At 49.0% G+C, this 18,697-nt stretch overlaps 1 protein-coding gene across 2 annotated transcripts in view; it reads right to left on the reverse strand.

The window, feature by feature from the left end:
* Nucleotides 1–15,642, reverse strand: part of LOC141053893 (uncharacterized) — a 116,916-nt gene extending 101,274 nt beyond the window's left edge. For both annotated transcript variants that reach the window (XM_073551046.1, XM_073551045.1), the window contains exon 1: nucleotides 15,569–15,642. In XM_073551046.1, coding sequence (XP_073407147.1) covers nucleotides 15,569–15,614 — 46 coding nt within the window. In that variant the 5' untranslated portion in view covers nucleotides 15,615–15,642. The remainder of the gene's footprint in view (nucleotides 1–15,568) is intronic.
* Between the last annotated feature and the right edge of the window lie 3,055 nt (nucleotides 15,643–18,697).

Below are 18,697 nucleotides of genomic sequence, written 5' to 3' on the forward strand. Positions count from 1 at the left end.
GGCTGAGCCACCCCGGCCTCCAAATCGGAGGCTGAGCCACCCCGGCCTCCAAATCGGAGGCTGAGGCTGGTTTCACATTTGCGTTTTTTAGCGCTGGAAAAAAACGCATATGTGCGCATGCGTTTTTTCCCCTATATTTAACATGGGTGCGCATACCTGCGCGCTGGTAAGCGCATGTATGCGATTTTCATGCGCTGCGTTTTTTTGGGGTGTGCGTTTGTATTTTCCAGACGCAGCATGTTGCATTTTTTGGCCCTGCAAAAAAGCGCATGCGCACATATGCGCACGTTTTGCACTAAAAATGGCCATTATAGCCTATGGATGCGCATATGTGCGCACTGGCATGCTCATGTATGCGTTTTTTTGCACATGCATTTTTTTTTGTTAACCATGGAATTTAGGGGTTTGGGTTAGAGTTAGGGTTAGTTAAGGGGGTTTAGGGTTAGGGTTAGGGTCAGGGTCAGGGTTAGGGTTGGGGTTTGGGTCAGGGTTAGGGTTAAGTATGGTTTGGTTAAGGGTTAGGGTCAGGGTTAGGGTTAGGGTTAGGGTCAGGGTTAGGGTTAAGTATGGTTTTGTTAAGGGTTAGGGTCAGGGTTAGGGTTAGGGTCAGGGTTAGGGTTAAGTATGGTTTGGTTAAGGGTTAGGGTCAGGGTTAGGGTTAAGTATGGTTTGGTTAAGGGTTAGGGTCAGAGTTAGGGTCAGGGTTAGGGTTAAGTATGGTTTGGTTAAGGGTGAGGGTCAGGGTTAGGGTTAGGGTCAGGGTTAGGGTTAGGGTTAGGGTTAGTTAGGGTTTAGGGTTTGGGTTAGGGTTAAGTATGATTTGGTTAAGGGTTAGGGTCAGGGTTAGGGTTAGGGTCAGGGTTAGGGTTAGGGTTAGGGTCAGGGTTAGGGTTAGGGTTAGGGTCAGGGTTAGTTAGGGTTTAGGGTTTGGGTTAGGGTTAAGTATGATTTGGTTAAGGGTTAGGGTCAGGGTTAGGGTTAGGGTCAGGGTTAGGGTTAGGGTTAGGGTCAGGGTTAGGGTTAGGGTTAGGGTCAGGGTTAGGGTTAGGGTTAGGGTTAGGGTTAGTTAGGGTTTAGGGTTTGGGTTAGGGTTAAGTATGATTTGGTTAAGGGTTAGGGTCAGGGTTAGGGTTAGGGTTAGGGTCAGGGTTAGGGTTAGGGTTAGGGTCAGGGTTAAGGTTAGTAAAGTCATGGTTTGGGTTAGTGTGAGGGGCCACCTAATGTTGGAAAAAAACGTAAACGCGGTAAAAACGCACTAAAAACGCATACAAACGCATAAAAACGCTGCGTTTTTTTCATGCATGCTCATAAAAATGCTTGAAAAAAACGCAGCAGTTGTATGCTTTTGTATGCGTTTTTTCAATGCGTTTTTTTGCGGGAAAAACGCGCTGCAAAAAAAAGCAAGTGTGAAACTAGCCTGAGCCACCCCGGCCTCCAAATCGGAGGCTGAGCTACCCCGGCCTCCAAATCGGAGGCTCATCGACCCCGGCCTCCAAATCGGAAGCTCATCGACCGCTGCCTCCAAATCGGAGGCTCTTTGACCTCGGCCTCCAAATCGGAAGCTCAACGACCCCGGCCTCCAAATTGGAGGCTGAGCGACCCCAGCCTCCAAATCTTACCCAGAGTGGCCCCGCCCACCAAATCAGACCCAGAGAGGCCCTGCCCACCAAATCGGACCCTGAGGGGCCCCGCCCACCAAATCGGACCCTGTGGGGCCCCGCCCACCAAATCGGACCCTGAGAGGCCCCGCCCACCAAATTGGACCCAGAGTGGTCCCGCCCACCAAATTGGACCCAGAGTGGTCCCGCCCACCAAATTGGACCCAGTGGGGCTCCGCCCACAAAATCAGACCCAGAGGGGCCCCTGCCACAAAATCAGACCCTGAGGGGCCGCGGCCACAAAATCGGACCCTGATGGGCCCCAGTCACAAAATTGGACCCTGATAGGCCCCGGCCACAAAATCGGACCCTGAGGGGCCCCAACCACAAAATCGGACCCTGAGGGGACCCAACCACAAAATCGGACCCTGAGAGGCCCCGCCCACCAAATTGGACCCAGAGTGGTCCCGCCCACCAAATTGGACCCAGAGGGGCCCCTGCCACAAAATCGGACCCAGAGGGGCCGCGGCCACAAAATCAGACCCTGAGGGGCCGCGGCCACAAAATCGGACCCTGAGGGGCCCCAACCACAAAATCGGACCCTGAGGGGACCCAACCACAAAATCGGACCCTGAGGGGCCCCTGACACAAAATCGGACCCTGAGGGGCCCCGGCCACAAAATCAGACCCTGAGGGGCTCAACCCACAAAATCAGACCCTGAGGGGCCCTGCCCACCAAATTGGACCCTGAGGGGCCCCGCCCACCAAATCGAACCCTGAGAGGCCCCACCCACAAAATCGGACCCTGACGGGCCCCGGCCACAAAATCGGACCCTGAGGGGCCCCACCCACAAAATTGGACCCTGAGGGGTTTCGGCCACAAAAATCGGATCCTGAGTGGCCCCGGCCGCAAAGTCGGACCCTGAGGGGCCCCAGCCACAAAATCGGACCTTGAGGGGCCCCACCCACCAAATCAAACCCTGAGGGGCCCCGGCCACCAAATCGGACCCTGAGGGGCCCCGGCCACCAAATCAGACCCTGAGTGGCCCCGGCCACAAAATCGGACCCTGAGGGGCCCTGCCCACCAAATTGGACCCTGAGGGGCCCCGCCCACCAAATCGGACCCTGAGGGGCCCCACCCACAAAATCGGACCCTGAGGGGCCCCACCCACAAAATCAGGCCCTGAGGGGCCCCACCCACAAAATCAGACCCTGAGGCCAAAGTGGCCCCTGAGAGGCACCCACAGTTAAATCGTATCCTGAGTTGAAAGTCTTGCAGGGGCAGCAGGCAAGTCTCTCTTAAAGGGGCAGCCCGGGCACCATTTCAAACCACTATCTGTACTTCCTTCAGGAAATACACATCTAGTGTTATTATTACTATTCAGTTGATTTCCGCAATTAATGCGGCCGGAACCGCTACACACACAGACTCCGTTGAGGCCTCATTTCGAAGCCAGCGTCAACGAGAGAATGTGCGCCAAAGTGGATTTAGAAGCCCAGTGAGCCAAACTGGCTCTTAAAGGGCCGACGCGCCAAAGTGATTCTTAAAGGGCCGGCGCACCGAAATGAGTCTTAAAGGGCCGGCGTGCCAAATCAAAAGCTGAGTGACCCCAGGCTCCAAATCGGAGGCTGAGCCACCCCGGCCTCCAAATCGGAGGCTGAGCCACCCTGGCCTCCAAATCGGACCCAGTGTGGCCCCGCTAAAAAAATCAAACCCAGAGTGGCACAGCCCACCAAATCGGATCCTGAGGGGCCCCGCCCACCAAATCAGACTCCGAGTGGCCCCGCCCACCAAATCGGACCCTGAAGGGCCCCGTCCACCAAATCGGACTGTGAGGAGCCCCGCCCACCAAATCGGACCCTGAGGAGCCCCGCCCACCAAATCGGACCCAGAGTGACCCCGCCCACCAAATCGGACCCAGAGTGACCCCGCCCACCAAATCGGACCCAAAGTGTCCCCGCCCACCAAATCGGACCCAGAGTGGCCCCGCCCACCAAATCGGACCCAGAGTGACCCCGCCCACCAAATCGGACCCAGAGTGACCCCGCCCACCAAATCGGACCCAAAGTGTCCCCGCCCACCAAATCGGACCCAGAGTGACCCCGCCCACCAAATCGGACCCTTAAGGGCCCCGCCCACCAAATCAGACCCAGAGGGGCCCCGCCCACCAAATCGGACCATGAGTGGGCCCGCCCACCAAATCGGACCCTGAAGGGCCCCGCCCACCAAATCGGACCCAGAGGGGCCCCGCCCACCAAATCGGACCCTGAAGGGCCCCACCCACTAAATCGGACCCAGAGTAGCCCCGCCCACAAAATCAGACCCTGAGTGGCCCCAACCACAAAATCGGACCCAGAGGGGCCCCGGCCACAAAATCGGACCCTGAGGGGCTCCACCCTCAAAATCGGATCCTGAGGGGCCCAACCAACAAAATCGGACCCTGAGGGGCCCAGCCACAAAATCGGAACCTGAGGGGCCCCGGCCACAAAATCGGACCCTGAGCGGCCCAACCACAAAATCGGAACCTGAGGGGCCCCGGCCACAAAATCGGACCCTGAGGGGCCCCGGCCACAAAATCGGACCCTGAGGGGCCCCAGCCACAAAATCGGACCCTGAGGGGCCCCGGCCACAAAATCGGACCCTGAGAGACCCCGGCCACAATATCGAACCCTGAGGGGCCACACCCACAAAATCAAACCCTGAGGGATCCCGGCCACCAATTCAAGCCCTGAGGAGCCAAGGCCACCGAATCGGATCCTGAGGGGCCCCACCCACCAAATCAGACCCTGAGGCCAAAGTGGCCCCTGAGAGGCACCCACAGTTAAAACGGATCCTGAGTTGAAAGTCTTGCAGGGGCAGCAGGCAAGTCTCTCTTAAAGGGGCAGCCCGGGCACCATTTCAAACCACTATCTGTACTTCCTTCAGGAAATACATATCTAGTTTTCAACTTGCTGTGCCATTCGTGGTCGTTTACGTGGCTATGAGGTCATGAAGAGTGGCGTATGGGACTGTCTTCACTTTATATGGACACATCAAGAGAAATTAGTTTTTTTCTTCTTTCCTATATTTTTCTATTTTTTTAATATTTTTATGCATTGTGTAATATGTTCACTTGTTTATGCATATTTTATAACATGTGTATTATCCACTTTGACTTGTTTTGGGCAATGACACCTTGAAGATTGTTATATGTGATAATTTTCACATTTGGAGAATGTCTTATAATCACATATTAATATCTGTTTGACATGTATATTTATTATATACTTATTTATTCACTAATTTATTTTTAGTACTTGTCACTTTTTCCTGCAATTTATGACATGCTATGTGACACACTATGTGTTTGCATAGGCACATAATTAATTACGCACTTCATAGGGGAGGTGCTGTAATGTACACGTTTGACAAGCAATGTGACACGTAATGTGTTTGCATACTATATATAGGCATATAATTCATTATGCATTCCATAATGGATATGCTGTAATTTACACCTTCATATCTACACTTATTTGAGCATTGTGCACATTATTGTCTTCACAGTTCACGCTGCAGTCATAGCACTAGTCTTTAACCATGGTGCGCTTGCGCAGCCTTCCCTGACATCGGATCATCCAGCTGACGGCAACGGGATCGCACTGCGCTTGTGCCGTCTCCATGACGGCCGTGGGTAGTTTGCGCTCCACTGCCGCCTGGCATGATGGTCCTGACGGATGTCTGGGCGCCGGTGCATGCGCCGCTCTCTTCATGGTTCTTCCTCTAACACAGTCCCGTGCGTCAGCACTCCTCTCAGGTGATTTAATTAGTCGGTATTATTATCTGGATTTTTCATTGGCCAGCGTTCATTTAAATAGTCAGAACCCTCAACCTGCAGCACGCCTCCTGAGGAAGTCTTAGCGAAACGTGCGTTGGGGCGACAGGGCCAGCGTTACTCTCCATTATTGCCTATTTATGTAAGTATTATCCATTATTTACCTAGCGGTTTACATGGGGAAGTCACAGCAGACTAGCAGCACTCATGGGAGGCTATGAAACTATGTATATAAAATTTATTTTGCACTGATGCACTTTAATGTATATCTTAGTCCCTTCATGTGTAGTGCATATTACTGGATATTGCCTGTTTGTGGTTACTCTTTAATTTGCATTTGCAAGAGAAAAATATTGAAAAATGTGTCGCTATGTAAAATGGTAATTTTTTATGGCTACTATATGGATTTGACGTCTCTCTGATATTTAGGCACTTTGCAGTTCTGACATACTTTTTGTATTTATACATCAATAAATAATAGTTTGTGACCTATACTCTGGGTAGTGTTTTATCCACGAATTTTGTTTTTGTGCTTAATCAGGGAGGGACTAGGCAGAGGGTGTGGGTGGAGAAAGCAGCAGGGGGAGAGCTGAAGGAAGTGACAGTGAGAGAGAGAGACAGTTGGAGCTGGGGACTTGAGCAGTGAGGAGCTTGTCTCTTGACCAGACGACAGTAGAGAGAAAGGAAAGACAGAAGAAACAGAAAGATAAGCTTCAGTGGAAGAGAGAAAGAAGGGGTCCTAGGGGCACAGGTAGTGAGGAATCCACCCATGGGGCCCGCATCCATGCCGACCGTAGTCAGGTGGAAGGACCAGGTTGCAGTAGGGTACCGGCCCCAGACTAGTGGAGAAACTCTGGACTCGCTAGCTAACTGGAGGTTGCAGTATCTGCATGTGCTGCAGCCACATCCATACACATTTGCTGAAAAGGCAGTTGGATATGATCAAGGGGACCTTGAGCACGTCACCCGACAAGATCCGGGGCTGCTGGCTTGGGACACTGTGTGTGAAGGTGCAAGATAGGAGAGGAGGAAGGCAGCGCAGTGAGACGGCCAGGGAAGGACCGTCTGAAGGGGGTTCTGACACAGTGTACCCCAAATTACCTGAGAGCTGGCTGGAACACCAACCGAGAGGACACAGCACCCCTACTGGGGATTAGAACGGGAAGAACTGTGAGTAAAAATGTGAAGACTGCACTCCACTGTGTCCTCTGACTTATTTACAGTGTCACCTGCCTTGCACCACATCTACAACCACCATCACATTTATCACCATAACTGCCCTGGGGCCAAGCTCTACCCGTGGGGAGCTGTACCAACCTGCTGCATTACCAACTGCCCCAGTGGATCTGAACTGCAATGCCAGCTAACACCTTCCTTGCCGAACACCACGGGTGGCGTCACGAATTATCCCCATCTTTATTCCCTAAAATCATCATCATCTTCTTCATTTTATTGCATGCCCAGAGCCACGGACCAGGTCACTGCTGCTATGACATCCCCTTTAAGAACTGACCGGCCTGGTATCGAGTAACCTCGGCCCTAAGGGGCTCTGCAAACTGGTGCGCAGCAGCAGGGGTCCGACAACTGGGTTTGACAGGAGGTCCGGCGACAGCCATGTGAAGCGAAGCAGCCAGGGGTGAAGTGGCTTACAATGACGATCTTGAGGAGTTCTATCATTTCATGATCCATGGGCATCCACAGGAGCTGGTGGGGTGTCCACTGAAAGTACCCCAAAAGGGGGCAGAGTCCCAAAAGGGTGGTGTCCCAAAAGGGAGTAGTTGCCCAAAAGGGGAAGGACTCCCTAAAGGGGATAATGGCCCAAAAGGGGGCAGAGTCATGGAAAGTAGTAGTTGCCCAAAAGAGAGCAGAGCATCTCGAAGTCAAAGGGGTGGCGGAGCCATGATGTCACTGTAGTCCCGAACTTAACCTGTCCGGTGTTAATATGGATTCTAGGCTGTTCTTGGACTTGTGGGAGAAGGGAGCTCCTCTACAGCAGGAGGATGAAGGGCTCACTGCTGATGGCGTTGGGTACATTAAGGCAGTAGCACCTCCCAAAATTGACGGTTCAGACGTAGAGGTGACCGGAGGAAAGGATGCGTCAGCTGAACTTACTGACCTGACATCACCTGAAGTGTATCACAGTATGACTGGTAGTGGTGTGGTAGCGAAAAAGAGTGGACCTGACACCAAGTTAGAGAGCAACTTCAGGGGTTGAACATACTGTGGGGTGTGACACAGTCTCTGGGGATGACTGTGACTCTAGGAAAGAAAGGGAGTAAAGTAAGGAAGAGCCCAACAAGGAGGGCAAATCGTCCCCTCGCCGAAGGAGCAAGTGCCACAAAGAAGTGGTCCAAGTGTCTTTTGCTGATAAACGAAGGCCATGTGCGTCTATCTCATATGAGAGTTCTGGAGCGCCCTCACTCACCAGGGCCGTGGGGTACTCGGTACCGGGCCGGTTGATCTTCTCAACGGGGGTTGTCACAGCGGCAGTGACCTGGTCCATGGCCCTGGAGCTCCATTACAAAAGGGGTTGTTTCAGTGTGCTTATGGTGGTGAAAGTTTATAAGTGATTTGTGATGCCACCTGTGGTGTTCGGCAATGAAGATGTAAGCCGACGCTGCAGACAGATCCTCTAGGACAGATTGTGTGGTGCAGCAGTGATGTTATAGCCCTCCACAGGCAGGGCTGTAGTCCCAGGGCAGTGTAGGTGAAGTGACACATAGATGGTGTAGTGTCAGGCGCAAGGGATGTAGCAGTGCTGGGCAGGTTGGTGCAGGAATAAGTGGAGGAGACCAGGGTATGTAGTTCCAAAGCTTTACTCACAGTCTGTTGCAGGTACAGGTGCCCGCATCCGTGCTGTGTCCTCCAGGTCAGGAGCCCAGCCAACTTCCAGGCAAGATGAAGTAATCCCAACACTCCGCCAACATAAGTGCCTTTTCTGAACGTCTCCTCTTATAGCGCCATTGAGTGAAGTACTCCTAGTACTGAGTTACACTGGGGTTCCTCCTGTCCGATGTTCCTATGATCTCTACTTGTACGGCAGACAGCTGTAGCCTGCTTCGGAGACTCCTTGCTACTAAGTCCCGGCTCACTAATATGTTGCTGTTGTTCCCCCAAGTCTTGAGTGGGAATAAAGTGGTCACTACTTCTATTCCTCCGTTGTCTGCTGCAGGACCATTAGTATCCGTACAACCTCGGGGACCGGACCCCGGCCTTGCGCTTAGAACTTGAAAAGGGTTCTCCTCTAACCCTGGTCTCCTCACGTTCCTTGCTAATCCTTCTTCCCAATGGAGAATCAAGCTTCCTTTCTGTGTCTCTTTCCTGTGCCAGCAGACCCAGATCACTGTGGCCTGCTGCAGCACTTCCTACTTCCATCCCTCTCCCGGGGATCTTCTCTTTCTCACTCTCTGTCCTTCTACATCCTCACTCGCTGACTGAATGAAAGACTGACTGACTGACTCAACTCTTCCCGCTCTTTTATGTGAACTAAACTCCACCCACCTCCCAGCACGTTTCATGTTCCAAGCAGGGAGCCACCAAGGGGCGCTATGCTACACTCCAAGCAGGGAGACGCCAAAGGTGCTTTGCTACACTACTTTGTGGTGTGGGGTGCAGGTGTTGGAGTGTGGTCAGGTGTCTCCACCTTACCTGGATAGTGGGGCACTACACCTCAGGAGGAGGTGCAGTACCTCTGTGGCAACTGAACCCTCAGGGGCGCCACAGTTCTCTTCCAGACACTGAAGAGATCAGGAAAGAAAGTGAAGTGTTGCTGCCAGTAGCAACCGCTGATGCTGGAGACCAAAACAGCGCCATGGGTGAAGAATTGGAGAAGGTTGAAGACTCCAAATACCCTGAGGGTTAAGAGGTGGAGGGAGCGAAAACCTTAGAAGGTGACACTGCTGAGAATCATGAGAAGGCTGAAGCTGCCATTGCTGAGACTCAGGTGAAGACCGAGGGTGCAGAAATGGAAGAAGCCACAGAAGAAGTGAGGACTGTAGCAGATCCCTCGAGTGATGGAAGCTCAACCAATCCAGAGGATGGAAGAAGCGAGCTAAGGAGCATAAAGGAGCAGTTGAAGCACAAAGAGCTTCGGAGACGGGGTGCTGAGTGCCGACTAAGTACACTGGAGAGAGAGATGTCCGAGCTCAGAGGTCACCTGGCAGAAAACCAGTCGATGAATGAAGCAGCCTTGGAGAAGATGGAGCAGTAGGTCTCCGCTTTGATAAAACGTCTTGAAGAGATGGAAGTCCGGGGAGAGCCGATTCCGGAAATTAAGTAAGGCGATCATCTCTTGGCAGTAGAGAAGGGTGAGACTCCCTTGTTCAAGTGCCTTGTAGAGGTTTTTGAAGACTTAAGAGAAGAGTGTGCCAGAGAGTCTGTACATGACGACTTTAAGAAGGCCATGGAAGCCAGTAAGGTGTACTGGTCCCCAGAAGCTAAACAGCGGGTGGTTCTGTCCATATCCAAAGTCACTGTGGATCGGGTGGCTATTCTGAGGGACATGCACTCGAGGTGTGTTCGCATGAAGCGGTTGTTCTGGTTGAAGAAAGAAGAAGCGGCTGGAGCATATGAGGAAAGCTCGAAGTCTACTGGAAGATGTGGTCCAGGTGCCTAGTGCTCTGCTGAGAGAAGGAAGGACCTACCGACAATCTGCAAGGACTTTGAAGAGTTGGGGTAGAAAGTGAAGGAACTGGATGCACAGGTAGTTTTTTCTTCTATCCTTCCAATGGACGGGCATGGGACCAGAAGATGGAACAGGATCCTTGATGCAAACAACTGGCCAAGATGATGGTGCAGACAACAAGGATTTGGATTCCTGGACCACGGTGTGAATTACCTGTACGACGGACTCATCACCAGAGACGGACTACACCTCAACAAACCTGGGAAACACATTTGCCAGAAGACTCCCTGCACACATCAGGAGGGCGTTAAACTAGAAGAAGAGGGGACAGGAAGAAAAACATTAGACTCGAACATGAAGCCAGAAAAGATACTGAAGAAGAATATGAGGTGCGGCAAAGAAGACCCAAGACAACAAACTCCGAAGGGAGGTAAGAAAATGTCTAATACAATCCACAGGGAGGAGATTGGAACAAAACAAAATCCTCTAACCTGCATGCTCGCAAACGCCAGAAGCCTGACAAACAAGATGGAAGAACTAGAAGCAGAAACATCTACAGGTAACTATGACATAGTGGGAATAACCGAGACATGGTGAGATGAAAGCTATGACCGGGCAGTTACCTTACAGGGGTACAGTCTGTTTAGAAAGGATCATAAAAATCGGAGAGGAGGAGGGGGTTTGTCTTTATGTAAAGTCTTGTCTAAAGTCCACCTTAAGGGAGGATATTAGCGAAGGGAATGAGGATGTCGAGTCCATATGGATCGAAATACACGGAGGGAAAAATAACAAAATTCTCATTGGGGTCTGTTACACCCCCCCAAATATAACAGAAATCATGGAAAGTTTACTACTAAGGCAGATAGATGAAGCTGCAACCCATAATGAGGTCCTTGTTATGGGGGACTTTAACAACCCAGATATTAACTGGGAAGCAGAGACCTGCGAAACCCATAAAGGCCACAGGTTTCTGCTAATAGCCAAGAATAATTATCTCTTACAATTGGTGCAGAATCCGACCAGAGGAGCCGCACTTTACACCTAATACTATCTAACAGACCTGACAGAATAACAAATCTACAGGTCATCGGGCATCTAGGAAATAGTGACCACAATATTTTACAGTGTCACTTGTGTTTCGCTAGGGGAACTTGTCAGGGAGTCACAAAAACACTGAACTTTAGTGACAGAGTCTGTTCCACAGGACTGGCGCATAGCAAATGTGGTACCAATATTCAAAAAGGGCTCTAGAAGTGACCCTGGAAATTATAGGCCAGTAAGTCTAACCTCTGTTGTTGGTGAAATATGTGAAGGGTTTCTGAGGGACGTTATTCTGGATGACCTCAATGAGAATAACTGTGTAACTCCATATCAGCATGGGTTTATGAGGAATCGCTCCTGTCAAACATTTTTTACAAGCAATACCCGAATTGATGGATTTACATATAGGGGAGGGAGGGTAGGACAAACGCTTCCAGGGGTCAGCCGAGGAGAAAGAGAAAGGAACTGACCCCTGGCACCTGGATTTAACCTGTATGGGTGTGGCCAGACACCCCTTCCCCATAGCCCCCATTGGTCAGTCGGGGCGTCCGGCCCACTTGTCCATCACCTGGGGAGTAGAGGGAGGGGGGAATTGTCACTACATTGCATCCCTGCAGCTTTCAGTATAGGGGCTCCACAGTCAGAGGCACACTCCTTAAGCAGTGCCGTGCCTAGCACAATATTATATCTTACAGTTAATAGGTTCTTTAGAAGGACGTAGATCTGGGGATTTATTCTGAATAGAGGCTGAACTAGATGGACACATGGCTTTTTTCGGCCTTGCTAACAATGTTACTATGTTGTCATCAGGAAAAACGGACGACTCATGCAGGAAATGGTGGATAAGTCTGGAGTGACGAGAATAAGAATTCCCCACAATAGCGAAGACAAGACACCCAGGGAAGTGGGTATGGCTCCGTTCCTCATGGTGGGGACATTGGAGAGTCTTGACAAAATGCGGATTCGTCTCACCTATAGGATGGCTCACCTCAAAGAAGTACAACAGCTACGGCTGGAAAGAGCAAGAATCAAGAGACAGCGTCACTGCCAAAGATGGAAGCCATCTTTAATTCATGGCACCCAAAGTAGTGGGGGTCCACCCAGTAGTAGACGGGCCACAGCAGAAGCTAGAGACAAAGGGTGTAACGGGTCTCTAGGCAATGAGGAAAGATGCCTACTGAGAGCTTTCCAAACACGTCCTGAGGATAGTGGCCATACTAGGTTGAGGGGTGAATCCCTTGTTAAACCAATGCTGAGGGTCCTAGACAAGAGACTTAATAAGGTGGGTGAGGGTACTGAGTCAGTTCCAACAGTTGATACAGAGGGGACTAAATCACACTTCTGTATTGACCATCGGGGTGGGGGAGGTCTAACCAAGTGGGGATTGTGAGATGACAAAGTTTGACGCCGCATTTGTCACAAAAAGGAAGTTGGGGACAGTGACAGACGGTAGCTCTCTAAGGAATGATGAGGGATCTCATGTTCCAGAAGCCAACGCTCATAGTAGATGGAGAGGGTTCCATCGACTGGTAGCTCAAGACAACAGGGATATTTTTTCTCGGGGCCCTTGACTGTGGTCATGTATTCATCTCCACTAGTTTTAACAGAGGGGGAGGGTATGTGATGTACCAACTAGTGGTACACTCAGAGATAGGTATATTTCGTACAGAGGTCTGTTGCAATCTGAATCCAGGACAGGTTGCTGGGTCTTGTTGTCCCACAAACCTGTATATTAGTAAAGGGCTGTCAAAATGTAGAGGGATCATCCTTATTCTCATTGGCACATGAAAACACAAGAAGCAATGGAATGAGACAGAAAGGGAGAAGATACAGATTACATACTAGAAGAAACTTTTTGACAGTGAGGGTGATCAGTGAGTGGAACAGGCAGCCATGAGAGGTGATGAGTTCTCCTTCAATGGAAGTCCTCAAACAAAGGCTAGACTGACACCTGTCTGAGATGGTTTAGTGAATCCTGCATTGAGCAGGGAGTTGGTCACAATGACCCTGGAGGTCCCTTCCAACTCTACCATTCTAGGATTCTATGATTCTGCGGTGATAAATGCCCCAGAGTCACAAAAACTAAGAACTCTCTGACTGTCTAAGTGCTTTCTTTAATGATTAAAAAGACTCATGGCTGTGTTCTGCACCCCATAAACACCTAGACCTCATAGATTGTAAGCTTGCGAGCAGGGCCCTCATTCCTCTTGGTGTCTGTTATGATCTATGTGATTATTGTTATGCTGTAATGTCTATTGACTGTACAAATCCCCTCTGAAATGTAAAGTGCTGCGGAATATGTCGGCGCTATAGAAATAAAATTATTATTATAGTGGTGGTCAAACATGGGTGTCTGAGTCATTAGGCAAATCAACAGTCAACTCTTCCTCCATTGTACTTGGCTGTAGATAACTAATAGACCGATATGGTGCAGGGTCATTCCTCAATCGATTAGCAGGGCAGGTAGCTTGCATATGACCAAGCTGCCCATATGGATAACATCTGTGTTGCACTCTCCCCCATTTACACAGCACCAGATGCAGGACAGGGAAGACTAACTGAGGGTTTGCATTATGGTCCATGAAGACAAACTGAGGGTCGCACAGTTGCACTAAGCATCATAAGTATGGAGTGATCACATCAACACGAAATCTTTGTGGTTTGGTCCTGATGAAGAGGTCTGGAAAACTTGAAATGTGTTGACCACTAAACCTTATTCATGCTTCACTTCCGTGTGTGATCGCATGTTTGGAACCTTGGGAAGCGCGGACTTTGAACCACCTCATTCATTGCATCGTATCTCCTTGGTGGTCCTACTGCCGCCTTACATGTTACTGTAGGTGTAGTGATTGTCACAACCCTATGAGGTGAACGTACCTATAACATATTATTCCACTTGGCTCTCAGATAAGACCCTATTTGCGTTTTAGGGTCCCGTTACACATAGCGACGCTCTAGCGATCCCGACAACTATACGACCTGGTAAGGATCACTGGTGCGTTTCTACATGGTCGCTAGTGAGCTGCCCAACAGGCAGATCTACTCAACGACGCAGCAACGATGCGGCGATCCGTATAACGACCTCTGCGGTCGCTGGGTCCTTGTCACACAGCAGCTATTCTGACAACTCAGACCTCGATAGGCGTGAGTTTTGAGTCGCCAATGAGGTCGCTCGTCGCTGTTATGGCATCAAACACAGCGATGCTTGCTGGCCAGCAGGACTCCAACGATCAAAAAATGGCCTAGGACATTCGAGCACGACCAGCGATATCCAGCGGGGGGCGGTCGCCGCTATGTGTCACATGTAGCGAGATCGCTGGTGAGATCGCTGCTGCGTCACAAAATCGGTGACGTTTCAGCGATCTCGCTAACGATCTCGCTATGTGTGTAGTACCCCTTAGTCTCTTCAGCTTTACAGTTTGTTTTTATTTGGAAGGAGTGGACACTCACAGGAAAACCAAATGTTCTCACTGTGTGCTTCTTCATTAACAAACAGATGCTGACAGGTCGGTGAAGATAATTGACACTAGGTAGACCGGCCATCTCCAGTCCACACCAGGGACATCACATGGCACAATAAAAATGCAATATTTCATTACGTTTTTTATGCACTGTACCTTTAGTATATTAAAACTGCAATTTATTAAGTATGTTTATTGCTGCCCAAAATGTACCCTCAACCATGATGAGGGGGAGTGCAGCCTGATTGTGTTACCCTGTGTATGCCAAGAGGCAAGAACTGTAGCTGTCAGGATCTTAGGCAAGCTGGGTGTGTAGTATATAACACCACAATCTGCCTCCCTGCATGGATTTCCATCTCCCACCATGCAGGGACACCAACGTACTCACCAACCTACGCCATGCAGTGAGCTCATTGTCCTCTGCTTGCTGTGGGCAGTGAGCTTCTGGCCCTCTGCTTGCTGTACATGTTTCCCAGCTGAAAGCTTAAGGCACATGAGCATGAACTTCCTGATTCTTAAGAGACAGTGCGTGCTCTCCTAATGTGTCCTCAGCCTATTGCTGCGAGTCACTTAGTGCTTAAGGCACCTCCACCTGTTGGAAGGTGCCTGAGCAACATTCTCTTTCATCGTGTTTGGCCAACTGCTAGTTGCCAGGTCCTTACCTGTTTCTGCCACGTTAGGAGCTGAATACCTGGGGCTGTATCTTAGTCTGTATCTTAGTCTTAGATCTTTTCCACATATTATGCCTTCAGTCTGAATCTACAATGTGCATGTTCCAATAAGGACACAGAAATATTGCATGTGCAGGGGTGTGTGGACTTCTGATTGGTAATGCACATGTATACCTTATACACATCATGCATACATCTTCAGCTCATACACTTACAGGAGCTTTGCCCGTGACTCATCACTGATAGTATTCATTTCCTTATATGATGTGACCTCGGCCCCCCATGGTAATGCCCCTCCATGTACACATCATACACACACCTGACGGTGCACAGCCCCAGTCTCCATGTCACCACATACCTTGTCCCACGGACAGCAGGAGGCACAGGACACACAGATGCCACATTTTACTGCTCTTCTTACTGACAAGTGGAAAGGGGAAGTCATGGTGAAAAGGGAAAAGCGGAAGAAGAGAAGTCACCAGCAGAACTGCTGCGCTTCCTGCCGCTCTGATGGACATTTACACCTCACTGCTGCCTTATATCATTCTGGGGTCTGGACGGTTGGTGGTTTGGGTCCTGGCAGCACAAAAAGTCTGGATTATAAGTCTCCTCTGTATACAGGTCCTGTGCAGAGCTATGTGTCTCCACGATTGCAAAGTCTGATCCTGCTGTGTTCTACCCTCCTGAGGTGTGTATTTTGAGGTTCTGCAGCAGATGAGGCACCTGGCGGATGACAGGACCACTGCTACGAATTTATGTTAAGCCCTACATAGGATATTGGGAGAAACAGGTGAGGACAGGGCAGCATCCTGCGGAGTCATTCCTCTTACACAGGAGCTGGATAGTCATGTAACATACATGCTCACACTCAGGAGCCGCCACATCGGGGGCAGAAACTCTAGCAGTGAGCAGCAGGCTGCTCCGCTGCCATATGGGCTTCACAGCTCAGCTCTCGCCTCTACCTCAGACATAAATTGCCAATATATATGGATAGAACTGAACGGTGTAAACTTACTCTTTATTAGTAAAGTTACATACAAATAATGAAGTTAGTATAACCAGAGTTAACCATGATGGCGATGTGTCCAGGCCGGACGATGAAGCCTATAAGACACATGACCCGAAGATCATCAGGCGCAATAAGAAGTGAAGGTTATGGAACACAAAATGTTTAAAAATGACAAAGGGAGAACATCAGAGGAATATCCATCCATAAGGGGAGAGGAAAAGATTGTATAAGGGTAAAGAAGCCCAATCTGTGTATGATGTATATACTACGAATGAATATAACGAGTAAAGGACAAAAGCTTCTATCCACATAAATGACTACGCTGCAAATCTCAGTGAAAAAATGTGTAACAATGGCAGATATATAAATAAGTATCCAAAGGGGGAACAAGTGTCACAAAGACGACGGCACAAGGAAATGAATAGATATGAATAAGTGTCAAAATAAGTGAAAATAGGAAAGAGATGACACACTGTACAGAATGCGTCATGTCAGTCCTCAAAGGGCAACGCAGTAACCAAACCCTGAAGTGCTACATATATATATATATACACCGCCATCCCCTGTATTTTATATATATATATATATATTTATGAACAACGACAAAGCAAAGTCCAGCAATAACGTGAGCAATCCAGGATGCTGTTAAAATTTTTTTTCTTTTTATTCATAAATCCATTAAAATGCAATGGTCCAAGCAGTTCAAAACAGCAATAACGCAGGAAAGTCGTGCAGATAGGACTACGCGTTTCAGCGGTAGAACCCGCCTTCTTCACGGTCCAGAATCTAATCTGCTTTCCAAACATGGAACCTTATATACATCCCACTCCCATCAGGGTAATTATAAACATATGTGAGAGACTTAAAAACATGTGCTATAAAAGCAGATCAAACATATAAACTATCCACATATTGATCAGTATACAACATGCATAAAGATTATAAGGAAAGAATTCAACATATTGGAGAAAAGTACATTAGGAATGTCCGATAACCTGACCATAAGATTTAAGGCCCCGTGCACACGGTGCAGACTCCGTGCAGTTCCGCAGCAGATTTGGCCCTGCAGAACCGCAGCAGAAAAGCAGCAGAACTGCACGATGAACCCCCTTAAAACTAGAATCCGCAAACACCTGTCAGACGCTAGTAATTTGCCTATGGTTGGTGCATCAGTAGTATCCCGACATTTTTCAAAAAAACATAATGGGGATTTACGCGGTTTCTCCTTTATGGGTATAGAGCATGTAAAAAAACCATTGAGAGGGGGAGATTTTCATAAAAAAGTGCTTGCAAGAGAAAGTAGGTGGATATTTGAGTTGGGGACTCGCATGCCGCAGGGCTTTAATAACCGCCTGGATATCACTATGCACTATTGATATATTTGTATTATATAATGCTGGTTAATATTATTGTTCTATGTTTTTGTACCACTGGGGCTATGTGCACACGGTGCCGATTCTGCTGTGGAATTTTCCGCGCAGATTTTGCTAAATCTTTAGGTAAGATGATCTGCGTTTTGCCTGAAGTTTTAGTGCAGATTTGTCGCAGATTTGGTGCAGTTTTTGTGCGGATTTCCCCTGCAGTTTCCGCCTGCAGATTTCTATAATGGCGCAGGTGGAGAGCTGCAGCAGAGCCGCACAGGAGGAGCGATATGCTGCTTCTTTTATTCTGCACCGGATCTGCGCAGAAAAATCTGCAGCATGTGCACGGCCTTTTTTGTTTTACATAGCCTTAAATGGTACTGTACATCACGTGCGGTTCTGCTGCTTTTCTGCTGCGGTTCTGCAGGGCCAAATCTGCTGCGGAACTGCACGGAGTCGGCACTGTGTGCACAGGGCCATAAATCCTATGGTCAGGTTATCGGACATTCCTAATGTACTTTTCTCCAATATGTTGAATTCTTTCCTTATAATCTTTATGCATGTTGTATACTGATCAATATGTGGATAGTTTATATGTTTGATCTGCTTTTATAGCACATGTTTTTAAGTCTCTCACATATGTTTATAATTACCCTGATGGGAGTGGGATGTATATAAGGTTCCATGTTTGGAAAGCAGATTAGATTCTGGACCGTGAAGAAGGCGGGTTCTACCGCTGAAACGCGTAGTCCTATCTGCACGACTTTCCTGCGTTATTGCTGTTTTGAACTGCTTGGACCATTGCATTTTAATGGATTTATGAATAAAAAGAAAAAAAATTTTAACAGCATCCTGGATTGCTCACGTTATTGCTGGACTTTGCTTTGTCGTTGTTCACATTTGTATGGATGGACTCCTACATCCAGATCCGGGCACAACGGAGTTAACCAGGTCAGTTGAGGTTCCAGGTGGTTCACAGGAGTGAGCTGGTCTACATTGTTGGATATATATATATATATATATATATATATATCCATACAGTGGGTACCGAAAGTATTCACACCCCTTTACATTTTTCACTCTTTGTTTCATTGCAGCCATTTGGTAAATTCCAAAA

The sequence above is a fragment of the Dendrobates tinctorius genome, unplaced genomic scaffold, assembly GCF_039654945.1.
Source record: "Dendrobates tinctorius isolate UK_male_01 unplaced genomic scaffold, ASM3965494v1 ptg000172l, whole genome shotgun sequence".
Lineage (NCBI taxonomy): Eukaryota > Metazoa > Chordata > Amphibia > Anura > Dendrobatidae > Dendrobates > Dendrobates tinctorius.